Source organism: Suillus paluster (genome assembly GCF_016628075.1).
Source record: "Suillus paluster strain FC165 chromosome Unknown EDB91scaffold_12, whole genome shotgun sequence".
NCBI classification, from domain to species: Eukaryota; Fungi; Basidiomycota; class Agaricomycetes; order Boletales; family Suillaceae; genus Suillus; species Suillus paluster.
The window spans coordinates 48614-64032 of NW_024537572.1; the positions used below are offsets into that span (position 1 = coordinate 48614).

Here is a 15419-nt window from a genome sequence, read left to right on the forward strand (position 1 = left end):
GAGCGCGCGTTAGTTGAATACACGTTAATTGAAAAGCACGCCGCTCCGCTTGTCATGGATCAGGTTAGTCAATAGATACCCACAGCTCCATCATATAGCTCTCATATCTCTGATACTCAATACAGGATTCTTTCAGGCAGCTTCTTCAGACACCTCGAGTGCCCACTTCTATTAGTGCGACTCCACAGCTCAAAGGAGCTCAAGGCGCATCTAAGCATGTACAATATCTTAACTTACAATGCGTATTGTAACTCAATTCACAGGAAAGCGTCGGGATCTTCTGCGCCAACGTTCAAGCCACGCAAAGTAAAGAAGAATGAATCTAAATACCGTGATAGGGCCGCGGAGAGACGCGAGGGCGGGAGAAGCGACTATGCTCAAGTACGTCTGTCGTGTACTTGTGCTTAGGATACTCGTTAATGACTACAGGTCGAAGCTGTGCTCGAAGTTTTCGAACGGCGGACAGCAAATGACAATAGAGATATTGTGTGTGCCACTGCATACATTTCCATACTTCTACTCACATGCCCTAGGTTGATGAGCAGCGCCAGTATCTTGGCGGAGACAGCGAGCATACGATTTTAGTGAAAGGTCTAGATGTGTCCCTGTTAGAGCAAAACAAAGCGCGGGCAGCTGCTTCTACCGAGGATGATGATACGCTCGAGCAAGCTTTTCTTGAGGTCTCCTCCGAAGCCACGGTACCAAAGAAGAGGACTCGCGAAGACATCATCCAGGAGCTGAAGGCCAAAAGGAACAGCGAGGGCTTACAAACTATCGACACCACCGCGGAGCCGCCCGGAGATGGGGCCGACAACCTTGAGAAAGCAAAGAAGGCAGGAAAATTTAAACCAATCGGTTTCAAGCCAATTGGGGTGCAGAAGGATGACAAGGGTAGCAAAAAAGGTAGCAAAGAAGAGAGCGCAAGCCGCCACAAGAGGAGGAAGAAAAGGAAAGTGGAGGGAGTCTCAGGTTCACCCAAACCGACAAAGAGCGATCCTCTCCCGGAAGTCAACCACCCAACGGTACTACCACCTTCTGCAGCGGAAGGAACGTCACAAGTCAACCAAAGGCTTTCGTCTCCAGTCAACGACGATGTGGATATCTTTGCAGAGGCTGGTGACTATCAAGGTTTTGCTGGGGATGATGACAGCGATGAAGATGGCTTGGATTCAGCTCACAAGACCGAATCGGAACATGCTATCGATCTGATTCGTCCTTCATCCGAACACGCTCGTTCTGGTAGAGGATGGTTTGGAGATGAACAAAACGACGAAGGACTAACTCAACCACCAGCACCCACAGAGAGTGCTGCATCACAGTTGCCTCCATCAAACCCTACACATCATGTGGATGAAGAGGAAGAGGAATCTTTGCGTCTTAGACCATTAGAGTCATCTGCATTACCCTCAATCCGCGACTTTCTTGCGATGGATGCAGCTGCTGAGAAAGAAGAAAAGAGGAAAGCCCGAAAAGAGAAACGCAACAACAAGAAAAAATCTGCCGGGGAGGACGACGACTGATGCTAGTTATAACGTCGGTATATACCTGCGCGATATTTGCCATGCATGTGATAGATATTTAATGGACAAAGCTTGGACAAAGCTTCAAAGCTTCATATTTTACCATCCTGCGGACTAGCAAACAAAAACTTTCCGCGAGACTTGTAGTGCGCGAATCCCAATCGTGAATCCATTCCATCAATTGTGCTAAAAAGTGGTCAGCGAGTAGATCAAGATTCAAAATATCACCCACCGCTTCTTCATTTCACTTGCCCAAGTGATATCCTTCAATGGTGGAGCATTCAAGGATGCTCCAAGCAGCCCGAGAATAAGTGCAAGAATGCTCTCATACACAATCTACAGCTTCACTTGAAAGGGTTTTGTTCGACGTGATGGGTTGACTTACATCTAGAGGTAATGATCCTTCAGGCTTGCCCAAAGCCTTCAGAAGTGACAAATCTACACATCAATTTAGACTTGAACTCGAATCCTGGCTCTAGGCTTCATCGTGAGGCTCACGTTCGTATGTGGAATATGCAGCTATAGAATAACGTGAGTAGCGTGAGATGTCGGGAAGAGCATCCATACCGTGAAGAAGTGCAAGCGTAGCCAACGCAAGGAATAACTTCCCAATCATGACCTTTTACGGAAGTAAGACTGCAAGAGACAATGATCAACGTGGGCTGGGTTGTTTGTTTCTAACGCTTTTGCCAAACAAGTATTAGCCGACGAGTGCGTTGAACGTTCCGAGGAGTGCGCAGGTGACCAGTCACGACTCACGATGTTTCCAAATCAAGGGCCGTTTGATCCGGGGTGGCAATGTCTGCCAATTAATGATGCCACAATCTAGGAGTCCTGACTCGGTCCTGAGTCAAACAGCTGACTACAACCAATGATGCGCAGGCCATAAATGCAATTCAATCATGGCAGTTCGCTGCATCTCCCAGTGCGCAAGGTTAACTCGCCAGAATGGACAGCTCAAATTCTTCTCGTGTAGAAAGCGAGACTACGCCTCTGATCCCTGAAGGGGCCTCGAAAAAGCCTAAAACGCCTCTTCCAAAACTCCAGATAGGTATACTTATGATACTGCAACTTGTGGAACCTATTGCTTCGATGTCGATATTCCCGTACATTAATCAGGTATGAGTTCACAATGACATCTCGTTTTTGCAGCATCCATTTTTCATACCGTTTCCGTCTTCTCAGCTGATCAGAGAACTTGGCATCACTGGAGGCGACGATGCAGCTGTAGGATATTATGCTGGAATAATTGTATGTGCCGAGTTTATCATATAGTTGCGTGAATCATGATTCCCTTTCACAGGAATCTTTGTTTTTCGTCGCGCAGACACTGACAGTGCTGAGGTGGAGTCGGTTGTCTGACCGTATTGGACGCAAGCCAGTGTTATTAGTGGGTTTATCGGGAACTTGCATCTCCATGCTATGTTTTGGTCTCTCGACATCGTTCTGGAGCCTAGTCATTAGGCATGTCTTCAGTTGAAAGAAGAAAAAACGACACTGACATGGTTTTTCTAGCCGCTGCATGTGCGGTATACTAAACGGCAACGCTGGAGTCATGAAGACCATGGTGGGTGAATTGACAGACTCTACAAATATGGCCCAGGGATTTGCCTTGATTCCGATCGTCTGGTGCATTGGAAGCTTTGTTGGGTAAGTGGAATCGTCGACTATCTGAATGGCCAACGATGAAGTCCGCATACTAGCCCTTTAATCGGCGGAACGCTCGCGCGTCCACAAGATAACTGGCCCGGTGTATTTGCTCATCCGTTCTGGACAAAATACCCATACTTCCTACCTTGTGCGGTGTCCGCTTGTCTTATTTTACTGGCCTTTTTCATCTTGTTAGTGTTTTTAGAAGAAGTAGGTTCTCCATACCACTGTATCACCGCACAAGTTACTCACGATCAGCAGACATTATCAACCAAGCGTCGACCAAAATCAAAATCAACTACCCTAGGTATTTCAAACGGTGCCGACAATGATGATCGAGAAGCCCTCGCGCAAAAGTCTATGGCGAACATGCCCTTGCGATCTCTACTCACACCTACCATTGTCATTCCAATTGCAAACTACGCTATGCTTGCTTTACTTGACATTTCTCTCATGGCTCTTTTGCCGCTGTTCTTGTCGACTCCTAACTATCTTGGGGGCCTTGGGTTTACCCCTTCTTCTATTGGCTCATGGATGGCGTTGTTTGCAATCTTGGATGGTATCTTCCAGGCACTGTTCTTCGCCAGAATTGTCGATTGGCTTGGTCCAAAGCGTCTCTTCTGTTTGTCCGTGTCGTGCTTTGCACCAGTCATGCTAGTATTTCCGTTCATGTCATGGCTCGTACACACAAGGGGAATAGTTGATCATGCCATTACGTTTGCCTTGATTGGCCAACTTGTTCTGACAGTTATATGGGACATGGCATATGGTGTGTGCTACCATGAGACCCGTCCTGAGATTAAAACTAAAATCCACTTAATTACAGGGACTGTCTTCATGTTTGTCACGGCCTCTGCTCCTGCAAAGAACGTCCTCGGCGCTGTCAATGGTCTTGGCCAAACCTCCGCGTCAATGGCTCGTGTCATTGGGCCCGCCTTAGCAACCTCGCTCTTTGCGCTCTCAAAGGAACACAATATCCTCAACGGGAATGCAGTCTATGTCATCTTGATTATGCTGGCTGGTGTATTGAGGTGGCTGGGCTCGCAGTTGCCAGATGAAATACAAGATAGGGATGAGTGAATGTCGAGTGAAGGTTAGCATGAGATTTAAATCACGAACACTCCGAACTTTCGGTAGACACCTACATTTCGAAAGAGCATATGCCATATCAATATATCGCAATCGTGAGACCCATTGATGAGTTTGGTGAGCAACGGTTAGACATCATGCAGGTCCATCGTAATCCATGCGTCAGGATCTCGTCGGTCGTACTTTGATTGAAGTATTTGTGATAGTGCCTGTCAGATTGGCCTCGTTGGCCAAGCGACTAGCAGCAGATGTATATGCATCCCTGTCCATCGTGGGGTCTTTTTGGTCCACTTGCACGCCCCAGGAAACAGTATTCGCGTGCACGTGTATGTAGTGCGTATAATTGAATGGGTTTCAGTCTGATATGAGGTACTACGTACTAACCTCTGCCGCTATATATATCCGATCATCCGCAGTGAGTATAAATACTCATACATCACCGGACTGGGTGTCCACCCATGATTTTGTCCAGAGTCTTTGTCCTCAGCGGTGTGTCTGCAAACAAGGCACGCACAAGTTTAACCAATTCATCCACCTCAAAGTCCACCAAAGCTCCTTCCTCGAAAAGATATGTGAGATCAGCCATAGACGCTTCCTGGAAAATGAGCGCAATGACATATCCATCGAAAAAAATGACTTCGGATAGACATACCATGAGTTCAGACAGATATGAGAATTTCAACCACGACGGAACATATGATACCACAAAAGATGACTGGGTGTTCATTAGTTAACTATCTTGAAAAAGCGTAGCGAACGTACCTCGCTAAAGTCTTCAACGAAGAGCCCTTCGAGAGCGGCCAATATCCTGCACAACTCACTCAGTTTGTGCGACTCTACCTCGGGGATATCTGGAATCGCAAGTATGTTCTCAAGGATTCGCTGCAAGGAAACCTCGACTATTGCTCCCACGGCAGTGTAATACTTGCTCTTAGGGAGCACGGGCTAGGGGAGTATAGTCAGCCGTGTTCGACATCACAAGATGCGCATCATTCGCACCTTCCACGTATTCGCAACGCTTCGAATTTCGCGAACGACACGGGATATGGCCATCTCGCAATCATCATATCGGTCCTGGTCTGACGTATCTGTGAAGCCCTTCGCACTCGCTAGAATATCACACAATGCTGTCCGTTGTCTATTCTGTCTAATGCATGAGTCCCTGCTTAAAGAACAGCGATAATGAACAGTCGAGAACTCACAATGCCATCTTGATACCAACTGTCTGCTAACACCCGCAACACGCCCTTGCATTCATCTAACTTGTCCTTCACAAAAAGCAATCCTCGCTCGGATGTAACCAAGCGGCCGACCTCCTCTGCAAGCCAAAAGCAGTCGTTGGAGAACTTCATAACATCACCAGGGCGAGCGAGACGTCCAGCAGCGACGATAGGATACACTGCACGATACAAATCTAAAACAAGTGCTCCTGACTGCATGACGAGCGTCCCAGGCGTTGTTGTGGATGTCGGTGAGGGGGGAAAGATACCCGATGATGCTAGTCCCTTTCCTTCGTACAACGCGTCCTCGACCTTATGGATGATTGACTTTGCAAGAGTAGATACCAGATAAGGCTCTGTTAGGGGCCCTGACTTTAGAGGATGACGAGAGGGAGCAATGGCACGGCTCGATGCATCGATGGTACCGTTCGTGGGGCGACCATCAGCAACGGATGCTTGCTTGCTCTTGGTAGAGACCTTTTGCGTCGTAGGTGCAGAATTTGCAGAAGGGCGTTGCGATGACATAGTTGTTGGCCGCACGGCAGGGGTCGCGAAAGATTCGTCACCCCATGGATCATCCCATGTATTGTCTTCCGGTTGTACTGCTTCTTCAGGTGCCGGCTCCTCGTCATTCCAGCCCCAAGCATCTCCTGGGTCTTCTTCCACTTGTGTAGGATCGGCCTGTCGAGTTTCAGTTTCCTCCCTCAAATCGTCATCAAAGCCCCAGACGTCCTCCTCCTCTGGCTCCGTGGCGGACTTGAAAGATCCTGACTTGAGACTCTGGCCATCGTCATCAAAGCCCCATGCATCGCCCTCATCTGTAGGTGCGAGTCCAGCTTGATCAGAGATTTCCTGTGAGAGTGGTAGCTGGGCGTGGAATGCTGACTCAGATGAAGATGCACTTTGGATAATAAGTTTGCGAGCGGAATCAAGAATGCATGACCGCCGCTGTCGCTCGTAATGAGTGCAGACATTGTTAACCCAAGCTTTGATTTCGCACTCGCTAGACGCGTCGAGCATTCCGACGATGTACTTGTCTTCCAATTCCACTGCCTTGTTTGCAAGTTTTAAAAAAGCAGGAAGAGCTTCAAGCTGTGTGGGCAGACCAGGAATAAGCAAACGCGCCAGCACTGCAGTGGATATGGGTTTGCTAAGACTTCGCGGAAAACTATGTTTGTGCGTCGGTGGGAGGGCAGGAAATAGTTGTATGCGTAAGAAATCGAGGGTCGTGGATACGTTGGCAAGCGGGGAAGCAGTGTCGATGCTATTCGGGGACAATGGGAATCGGCTGAGGACGTGCATCAAAGCACCAGACGTGTCTTTCGTGCTGCTGACCGTAAGTGACGTCGGCTGGTCGAAAGAATACTCGACGTGCTGCGTTAGAATATCCCTCCTTAGGGTTGAGAGATGCGATGCCAGCGATGCGGAGCTGATCGATAAGAAGACAGACGAAAGGGGTAAGGGCTCTAGTGACCGAGGCACTAAAAAACTACTTGAGATACCCCTACACGACGATGTTCCTTCACTCACCAAGCACAAATGGTTTGATAATAACTTCAGACGCGTTTACGACAACACTTTCCGTGTAAGCATTGCTGAGCAGCTCCTCCACACGATTGCTGAGTACACGCAGTCGACTCTACAAGCAAGTGAGTTGAGACAGAATGAAAGGAAATTGCTTTCGTACCTGCATTTCAGACACTACAGATGCATCTTTCAGTGGTCCGGGAACGACGGTCAGCAAGGAACTCAATGTATGGCACGCGACTACAGCCTGAGGTAGATCTCCTGTGTCAATGAGCTTCTGCAGCGCATCCAGCTGTGCTCTGCATTCCGAAAGGTGCGAAAGAGAATCACTCAAGACATCTGTATTGCAGGACTCTTGGGCAAGTAATTGGTGAGCTTCCAAAGCCTCAAGCAAGACTGGGACTAGACCGGACTAGTGAAGTGTTAGTGAAACGTCATATAACACCTAGCAGAGCAAACACACGCCTTAGAGTCCGAAAGTGCGACACTTAGGGCTTGGACATGTCCAGAAAGCGTATCCAGTCGTTCTTTAACAGACTTCGCCGAAGACAACTGTCTTTGGAAGCTAGAAGAGTCTGCACGTATTCTGTCGTGAATTCGTTTCTACTCCCAATGATTATTACAGATGATGGTTATACCAATTACACGTGAATACCTTGGTCAATTGAATGGATTCGTCAAGCTCCGCCCTACACGAGGATGCAACAGACGAATTCAAAGACTGTAGTGTTGCAGAATCGATCTTGGAGAGAACGTTCGATGAAACATCAAGCTGCCGCGGGAGGTGATCAGGGATAGGAAAGGCCATACGTCCAACGACGTCAATGTCAGGAGGCTAAGTTATTGCACACACTGACACGCCGGTATCCACGAGGGCTAAAGAGTCAGGTGACTGACCTTCACCACGTGACTTGTCACGTCTAAGCATTTGCAGTTTACTGTTTCACTGACTAACGTTGGCAGGATTCACATCAAATGAAATACTACAAAAAGACTACAATACAATTCGAGAGGCTAGATTGGGGGGAGGAACGCAAGACCTTGTGGGAAGTTTCTGTCAGGCGCTTCGAGCATAGAGTATCAATTCGCAGAAAGCTCCACCGCATTTTTGAATGCTCCAAGTAGAGCAGATAATTGCATCTTCTCACTTGCGCCGGTTGATAATCTATGTCTGATAAGAAAGACATCAGGTTTTGATCAAACTAAACGTAGACGAGACATACTCTGTGGTAGCCAGGAAGTCAAGTAAATATACTCGGGCCTGCGGCTTGAATTCAATCGTCTCCACGTACTCATATGTACCCGAGATTAAGTCTTGCAGTGCGAGTCCACGTTCCGTTTTCATGGCCGAGATCACTGACAAAGAAGTTGTGTGGGGCGCAAACAACATGATATGAATGAACTTACTTTGGTAAGAAGTGGTAAATTCATCGGAAAGCATGGAATTCACGATGGTTTCAATATCTGACGGGTGAGGGTTTCCAGTGCAGTTATAAATTTCAGTCTCTCCGATAGAGCTATACGCTGCATGACATGCTTGTAGGACATTGAGCGCTCGACGCATATCACCTTTTGAGAGTTTCAAAAGGGCCTTTTTGCCGTCCTCAGTCAGATTCACGCTATTGCAAAGCTGAGTATTTCGTAGCAACTTCAGAAATGACCTTACACACTTCTCAGCTTCCACGACACTATTAACGCGCTTCTCCACCTCTGGAATCGGGAGTGGCGAAAAACGGAATCTCGTGCATCGACTCTGGATTGCCGGGGCAATCTTGTTCACATAATTGCAGATGATGCAAAACCGCACATTCTTGGTGTATTGTTCGATGACACGACGCAGCGCAGCCTGAGCTTGCTGTGTCATCATGTCGGCTTCATCGAGAATGATGAGCTTGAAGCCTTTCGAAAACAATGTTCGGGTCTCAGCAAATTGCTTGATCTGTTCGCGCACTACATCTATGCCTCTGTCGTCGGATGCATTGAGCTGAAGAAAATCAGCATTGCTCTAGGCAGATCCGAGGGGCTTCACCTCAAGTATCTGTTTCTTGTATTCTGCTCCATAAATTCGTCTTGCGACCGCAAGAATTGTCGATGTTTTCCCAGTTCCAGGTGGACCATAGAAGAGAAGGTGAGGCAAGCGATTCTTCTCGATGAATTTCACGACTGAGTGAATCCCTCAGCGTGTGCAATGCTCGAGCTATGAGGACTCAACTTGTCGTTGTAATATCCTTGTGTGAAACAACGTCATCCAAGGTGACTGGTCGATACTTCTCTACCCTGTCAGGTCACTATGCGTGAGCAAAAACGCTGAGAGGGGAAGGTGGAAGACGCAACCAGGGCAAAGTCTCGTCCTCGTGTGGCTCATTTCTCTCCTTAGCCTTTCCTTTACCCTTGCCAGACAATGGTACGGTGTCAATATCCATTTCGTCGTCACTAGCCATGGCGGGTTCCGAAGCAATGAAATTTATGAATTCGATACAGCTGCAAGCTCGCGTTGAGCGCGTTCTTCGCGACGAGATTGACGCGCTCTGAACGCGTCGCGTAGAATTCAGATTGGCAATATGATGAGTCAGCACAATGTATTCTCACGCACAGACCATCAACGGATTGATTAAGGTTTTCAGGCCTTAATCATCTTTTCCATCTTACAAATTGCTACCACCATCGCGGCTCTTGCTTTTGTCAACGACTCCATCGCTAGTTCGTTGGACAGACAGAGGCGTCCGGTAAAATGCAGATCTTCGTAAAGACGTGCGTGCGATTCAGAGCTGATTTTTGTAGTTTCACCTGACGTTCCCTCATATTATCAGCCTCACGGGCAAAACTATCACTCTCGAAGTCGAGTCTTCGGACACCATCGACAATGTCAAGGCCAAGATCCAGGACAAGGAGGGGTAAGGTTTTATTGCACACGCGTATATTCGATGCTCATCAACGTTTAGCATTCCCCCTGACCAGCAGCGCCTGATCTTCGCAGGAAAGCAGCTCGAGGATGGCCGTACTCTTAGCGACTACAACATCCAAAAGGAGTCCACCCTTCACTTGGTTCTCCGTCTCCGCGGTGGCGCCAAGAAGCGCAAGAAGAAGACCTACAACGTTCGTACTATTCCATATCGTTGTTTGGATATTTTGGGCTTACCGTCATGCTATAATAGACTCCCAAGAAGATCAAGCACAAGCGCAAGAAGGTCAAGATGTCCATCTTGAAATACTACAAGGTGGACTCGGACGGCAAGATCAAGCGCCTCCGCCGCGAGTGTCCCAATGCTGAGTGCGGTGCTGGTGTCTTCGTAAGCGTTAATGTAATTTCCTTCTTCGTGAGGCTGATGATGCGTCCCAGATGGCTTTCCACAAAGATCGCCAATACTGTGGCAAGTGCCACATGACCTACACCTTCCAGCCTGGTGCAAAGCCTCCCACTATGTAGAGTAGCCACCATCGTGTTATGTAGGCTGTTCAAGTAATAAGTAGGCATGATATGCAAGAAATCATTCCACGAATTACACCATAAGCGACACTCATTGGCTGGCTACGCTTCTAAGTTATCTTTCTGGCAGTATGCGGTGCTTTATGGGCCTGTACGCATTCGCGTCTCTACATGTTAAGGTGAATCTATATTTGAAACACGTTCTCCATCTGAGGCCTTGAAGGTAGACTCGTGAGCTAGTCTGGACTACGTCTTTGAGATATTAGGAGCTTCACGTAGCTCCTTTAAGCAGACCGAGTAGAAAGACAACAGTCGTTCATTGTTAAACCTCAGACCATCGCTCACCAAACCCAGTGATCTCACGATTGCGATACATTGACATGATATTTATGCTATCCGTTACAATCTGCTGCAAGAATTGAGGTGTCTATTGCTATCGAAGGTTCAGGTATCCGCGCCATATAAAATAGAAAAATACGCAGACCTTCAGTCATCCCTATCTTGTATTTCATCTGACAACTGCAATCCCAGCCACCCCAATACACCAGTCAGCATGACCAAGACGACAAATACGGCGTTTCCGTTGAGAAGATTGTGTTCCTTTGAAAACGCAAAGAGCGAGGTCGCTAATGCGGGCCCGACGGCACGAGCCACAGACGCGGAGGTTTGGCCAAGACCATTGACAGCGCCGAGGACGTTCTTTGCAGGAGCAGAGGCCGTGATAAACATGAAGACAGTCCCTGTAATAGAGTTGGTTACATGTCACGACAGGACGGGTTTCATCGTAATGCGCACCAAATACCATACCCCATATTACTGCTAGAACTAGTTGGCAAAGCAATGCAAACGTGATTGCATGATCAACCACCCCCCTTGCGTGTACAAGCCACGACATGATAGGAAACATAAGCATGACTGGTGCAAAGCACGACACAGACACGCAGAAGAGACGCTTTGGCCCGAGCCAATCGACTATTTTTGCGAAGAAAAATGCCTGAAAGACACCATCCGCAATCCCAAACAACGCCAGCCATGAGCCAATGGAAGAAGGAGCCAAGCCAAGACCGCCGAGATACATAGGCGTCGAAAAGAACAACGGCATCAGAGTCCGGAGGGAAATGTCAAGGAAGGAGAGCATGGCGTAGTTTGCAATTGGAATGACAATGGGACGCGTGAGCAGAGACCGCATGGGCATATCTGCCATGGATTTTTGCGCAAGTACTTCTCGATCGTCAATGCCGGCTCCGTTTGGAACACTGAGGGCAGTCGATGTCAACTTTGATCGACGCTTGGTTGACAATGTCTGCTGATTTGAACAACGTGTGTTATGGGACGAGTATTGAAGACCTACCTCTTCTAAGAAAAATAACATCATGAGATAGGCGATGACAACGAGACAAGCAGCCACTGCACAAGGTAGGAAGTATGGGTATTCGCTCCAAAATGAATGGGCGAATAATATGGGCCAGCTATCTTGTGGACGCGCGAGCATTCCGCCCATTAGAGGGCTAGTGGCATGCAGATTTCATCATTGGCATCCGCGTAATTAATGCTTCCACCTACCCAGCAAAAGTTCCAATCCTCCAGAAGATCTGAATCAAGGCAAATCCCTGAGCCATATTTGTAGAGTCCGTTAATTCAGCCATCATGGTCTTCAAGACTCCAATGTTGCCGTTCAGTACTCCGCACATGCAGCGGCTAGGAAAATTGTGTCAGGTGTATTTGTTGCTTCAACTGAAGATATACCTGATGACAAGGCTCCAGAAGGTAGTGGAGAGGCCGAAACATAGCATTGAAATGCAAGTTCCTAATAGCCCGATGGATAACACCGGTTTGCGTCCAATGCGGTCGGACAACCGGCTCCACTTTAGTACTGTCAGTGCCTGCATGACGAAAAACAGAGATTCCTGTCGATCACATCCGATAAGTATGAGTGAATTACGAGTCTCGCAGGCCGTAATCTCGACGACCTACAATTATTCCAGCATAATAGCCTACAGCCGCATCATCCCCTCCAGTCATGCCAAGTTCTATAATGAGCTAATATGGGCGAAACAACAAATATGAATGTTCCAGAAAAATGCGATCTCATTGTAGAGACATACCTGATTGATGTACGGGAATATAGACATCGAAGCGATAGGTTCTGTAACGTGTAACATCATAAGTATGCCTATCTGGAATTTTGGAAGAGGCGTTTTAGGTCTTTTCGAAACCTCAGCAGGGATCAGAGGCGTGATCTCGCTTGCTGTACGTGGAGAATCGGTAGTATCCATGAGGGCGAGTTGGGCCGAAAACACTTCAAGAAGAGTATTGGGAGTCTAGAGGGAGACGGAGGCAGATGCAGATATAGACGAAGTACTACCTTTATAGTCCACCGTATTACAGCAGTATTGATCATGGTCTGCTGGCTGTTAAATCAGGACTTTGTGAAGCAACATCCTGGCTCGGCCCGGGCCATTGAAGCCCTCAAGTGCCGGTTGGTTCGACAACCATCATCGATGTGTCCCCTGTTGATGATGAATCCGAAAGAGGGTGGAGCAAGTAGAACCAGAAGCTTCACACCCTTTTCCACAGGGCAGATCGAGATCGCAATTAGATATATGACGTGTGACTGAGAGCAAAACGACACTCAATACCCTTCTTCTGTGCTACCCTGCCGCCGAAGTTCAACAGCTTGGATGACGCGAGGGCGGTGATGGAAGCAGCCAAGAAGTATGACATGGAAGCACTAAGCAGCCCTCGACCCTGTGGGGACACCCCTCCTTGTATGATTAGCAGGATGGTGCTCGGTCAGCCGATGCCTAGAGCATTGAGATTAAAGATCTCGGACCAAGGTTAGAGTTTCATGGGATGCGGGACATGGTGTCGCAAAAGTCTATAATAATCAAGAAGCTGTCCATAATCATCACTGGCCCTTGAGATACCTTTACGAATTGGCGCCGCTGCTCGATTGGGAGTCAGGAATTCAGTACTCAGTCTCTCTGCTGGCTAAGACCGAGTCGGCCAATATTAATGATATGCAGATGCTGTAGCGAAAGGCGCAGCTGCACAAGCATGTAATCGATAGGCTGAGACACTGGAGAGATTGCCAACCTCGAGGGGGTGATCAGAGCATAAGTGGTGCACCAGTGAATATCGAGCGGGAAAGTCACATATTGATGTTCGAAATAAGAAGCTTGTAAGTTGCGGGTGGTTGCGGTGTCTTCTACTCGGGGACCGCCGACTGCGTCGGCAGATTGCAGTACATATTTGATTGTTATCAGATTAAACCTTAAATTATCGGGGTAGCCGCTGATAGCCAGACCTAGATTTGGTTCGCCTATATAGGGACTACTTACATAGGTTCTGCGAGAATCTGGTACTTAAGTTCACGGGCCTGTCTCACATAGGTCTTGCGTAGGTTTGTCTCCAAGAAGCCCAGGACGTCGATAATATTTGTATACATATTACATGTCACAAAGACAGTGTCAATCGAAAGTATGTAAATGTTTCGCAGTTACTCACGTCCTACCTTACGATAAAAGCACAGAATACTTTGGAGAGCCCGAAGCACCATCGTTCACAGCGATCGGTCTTAAGGCTTATATATCTACATATTTAAGGTAATGAGCCAGCTCATCTTTATCGCCCTTGTTCTACTTTTTTTTCTCAGATGCTGTAAAATGCTCTAATCCCCCTTGTGAATATGACTGTCACCTTAATTGAAGCAAATATTGATAAGCAAGAAAAGGTTGAATTAAGTCCGAAAAGGACGGAAAAGGAATGTGAGGTTTTACTGATGCTGTTCAGTGATTCATATGCGAGGGAGGAACTTCCTCCTGGGACGCCATCTAGAAACTCGCAGTTCCCAAGGGTCATTTCTGCGTGGGTTTTACAGGAAACACTTAGGCTACGTATTGATAACGTCGAGCATCATCGTGTTAAGTAACGAAATAGAGGCGCCCAGATGTATACCATTGACGACGAGGTTGTGAGTTGTCTGCAGGTTTCAAGGTATGACGTTTCGTATACACAGCGCATATCTCTTCAAACACCCGCAGCGGGGGTTTGGGTATACCTGCGGGTGGGTGAGACTGCCGACAACCCACGGATAGTCATTTTTTATGTATTCAATGTTTGAGATTTTCTCTATTCCAAAATCTCCCTCGAGCGGCAGCGAAAAGCAAGCGCGTTAATCAACTAAGCAGCAAACTACTAGTAATCTACGCATCGTGCTATCAACTATACTGCACCGACTAGTTAGTACTGTCCGACATAGGGTACTTTACCCCAATGGACAGAAATTGGAAACAAAAAAAACAAACTATACTGCACCGATGCGAACGCAGAAACACGACTCACTGTAGTTCACTGTCGCGACATGCCACCCACTTATTCAGTGCCGCATAAAGCAAAGACGAACTACCACGCCGGTGAGTCATGTGGTTAAATCCAGCACGCAAACTACTCATACTCACAAACCATTCGCATGTCTCCCCTATGCAACACTCTGAAGTATAATCGCAAAACAAAGGACATTGGTCACTTGTAGCATCACTGGCAGGTGCTGGTGCTGCAGATATTGACGCTCCCAAAGCAGCAATACCGGCGAGGACAAAGGATAAACGCATTATTTGTGAATGGGATCAATTAAATCTCAAGGGGACAGTAGAAAGAACCTAGCCACCTGAAATCCGCTTTCGATATCTGCGATGCCAGCAGAATGCCACCTAAGATCTGGAGAACTTAGTTCATACAGACGGTCCGATCATAACTTACTTACCTTGTGAAGCAAGGTCTATTGGTAATTTGACGTGGAACAAAATACCTCCTTGCGAAGCAAAGCCAATGTCAGCTCGAATCCGCTGTCTGGATGTCAATATTGGCTGATGTTAACAGCAGTGCCAGTACCGTTACCATTTGAATCGGTATTCTAAAGTGCGAGGTGTAGTAATACACGTGACAGTCGAGTTCAATCAGGAAATCATGAAAGTCGAGGTAAAT

At 47.5% G+C, this 15419-nt stretch overlaps 7 protein-coding genes across 7 annotated transcripts; 3 read left to right on the forward strand and 4 right to left on the reverse strand.

Moving 5' to 3' along the window:
- Positions 1 to 54: 54 nt before the first annotated feature.
- EDB91DRAFT_1235994 (RED-like protein N-terminal region-domain-containing protein) lies at positions 55 to 1520 on the forward strand (the record flags this gene model as incomplete). Its single annotated transcript, XM_041321396.1, has 5 exons — positions 55 to 63; positions 126 to 174; positions 269 to 381; positions 430 to 486; positions 534 to 1520. 5 exons carry the CDS (start codon positions 55 to 57, stop codon positions 1518 to 1520), a joined length of 1215 nt encoding a protein of 404 aa, XP_041179775.1.
- Positions 1521 to 1612: 92 nt separating this feature from the next.
- Positions 1613 to 2136, reverse strand: EDB91DRAFT_1049161 (magnesium transporter; the record flags this gene model as incomplete). The annotated part of the gene is made up of 5 exons (XM_041313453.1): positions 1613 to 1706; positions 1753 to 1856; positions 1906 to 1958; positions 2019 to 2039; positions 2088 to 2136. The coding sequence occupies 5 exons, from the start codon at positions 2134 to 2136 to the stop codon at positions 1613 to 1615; spliced, it is 321 nt and encodes a 106-aa protein (XP_041179776.1).
- Positions 2137 to 2468: 332 nt separating this feature from the next.
- Positions 2469 to 4250, forward strand: EDB91DRAFT_1235995 (MFS general substrate transporter; the record flags this gene model as incomplete). The annotated part of the gene is made up of 6 exons (XM_041321397.1): positions 2469 to 2639; positions 2706 to 2771; positions 2824 to 2984; positions 3036 to 3170; positions 3224 to 3939; positions 3997 to 4250. 6 exons carry the CDS (start codon positions 2469 to 2471, stop codon positions 4248 to 4250), a joined length of 1503 nt encoding a protein of 500 aa, XP_041179777.1.
- Positions 4251 to 4557: 307 nt separating this feature from the next.
- EDB91DRAFT_1117434 (uncharacterized protein) lies at positions 4558 to 7857 on the reverse strand. The gene is made up of 9 exons (XM_041318022.1): positions 7662 to 7857; positions 7472 to 7609; positions 7167 to 7418; positions 7010 to 7118; positions 5462 to 6960; positions 5259 to 5402; positions 5022 to 5204; positions 4912 to 4974; positions 4558 to 4854 (listed from the first exon to the last, which is right to left on the reverse strand). The coding sequence occupies exons 1-9, from the start codon at positions 7812 to 7814 to the stop codon at positions 4696 to 4698; spliced, it is 2700 nt and encodes an 899-aa protein (XP_041179778.1). The 5' UTR covers positions 7815 to 7857; the 3' UTR covers positions 4558 to 4695.
- A 96-nt stretch (positions 7858 to 7953) lies between these two features.
- Positions 7954 to 9525, reverse strand: EDB91DRAFT_1117437 (P-loop containing nucleoside triphosphate hydrolase protein). Its single transcript, XM_041318023.1, has 7 exons — positions 9341 to 9525; positions 9219 to 9283; positions 9036 to 9169; positions 8677 to 8990; positions 8414 to 8625; positions 8230 to 8362; positions 7954 to 8177 (listed from the first exon to the last, which is right to left on the reverse strand). Exons 1-7 carry the CDS (start codon positions 9445 to 9447, stop codon positions 8087 to 8089), a joined length of 1056 nt encoding a protein of 351 aa, XP_041179779.1. The 5' UTR covers positions 9448 to 9525; the 3' UTR covers positions 7954 to 8086.
- A 163-nt stretch (positions 9526 to 9688) lies between these two features.
- EDB91DRAFT_1117438 (ubiquitin-domain-containing protein) lies at positions 9689 to 10522 on the forward strand. The gene is made up of 5 exons (XM_041318024.1): positions 9689 to 9757; positions 9817 to 9900; positions 9949 to 10102; positions 10162 to 10296; positions 10347 to 10522. Exons 1-5 carry the CDS (start codon positions 9738 to 9740, stop codon positions 10431 to 10433), a joined length of 480 nt encoding a protein of 159 aa, XP_041179780.1. The 5' UTR covers positions 9689 to 9737; the 3' UTR covers positions 10434 to 10522.
- A 397-nt stretch (positions 10523 to 10919) lies between these two features.
- On the reverse strand, positions 10920 to 12709 carry EDB91DRAFT_1049311 (major facilitator superfamily domain-containing protein; the record flags this gene model as incomplete). The annotated part of the gene is made up of 7 exons (XM_041313460.1): positions 10920 to 11173; positions 11229 to 11736; positions 11785 to 11941; positions 11997 to 12131; positions 12180 to 12340; positions 12408 to 12473; positions 12539 to 12709. The coding sequence occupies 7 exons, from the start codon at positions 12707 to 12709 to the stop codon at positions 10920 to 10922; spliced, it is 1452 nt and encodes a 483-aa protein (XP_041179781.1).
- Between the last annotated feature and the right edge of the window lie 2710 nt (positions 12710 to 15419).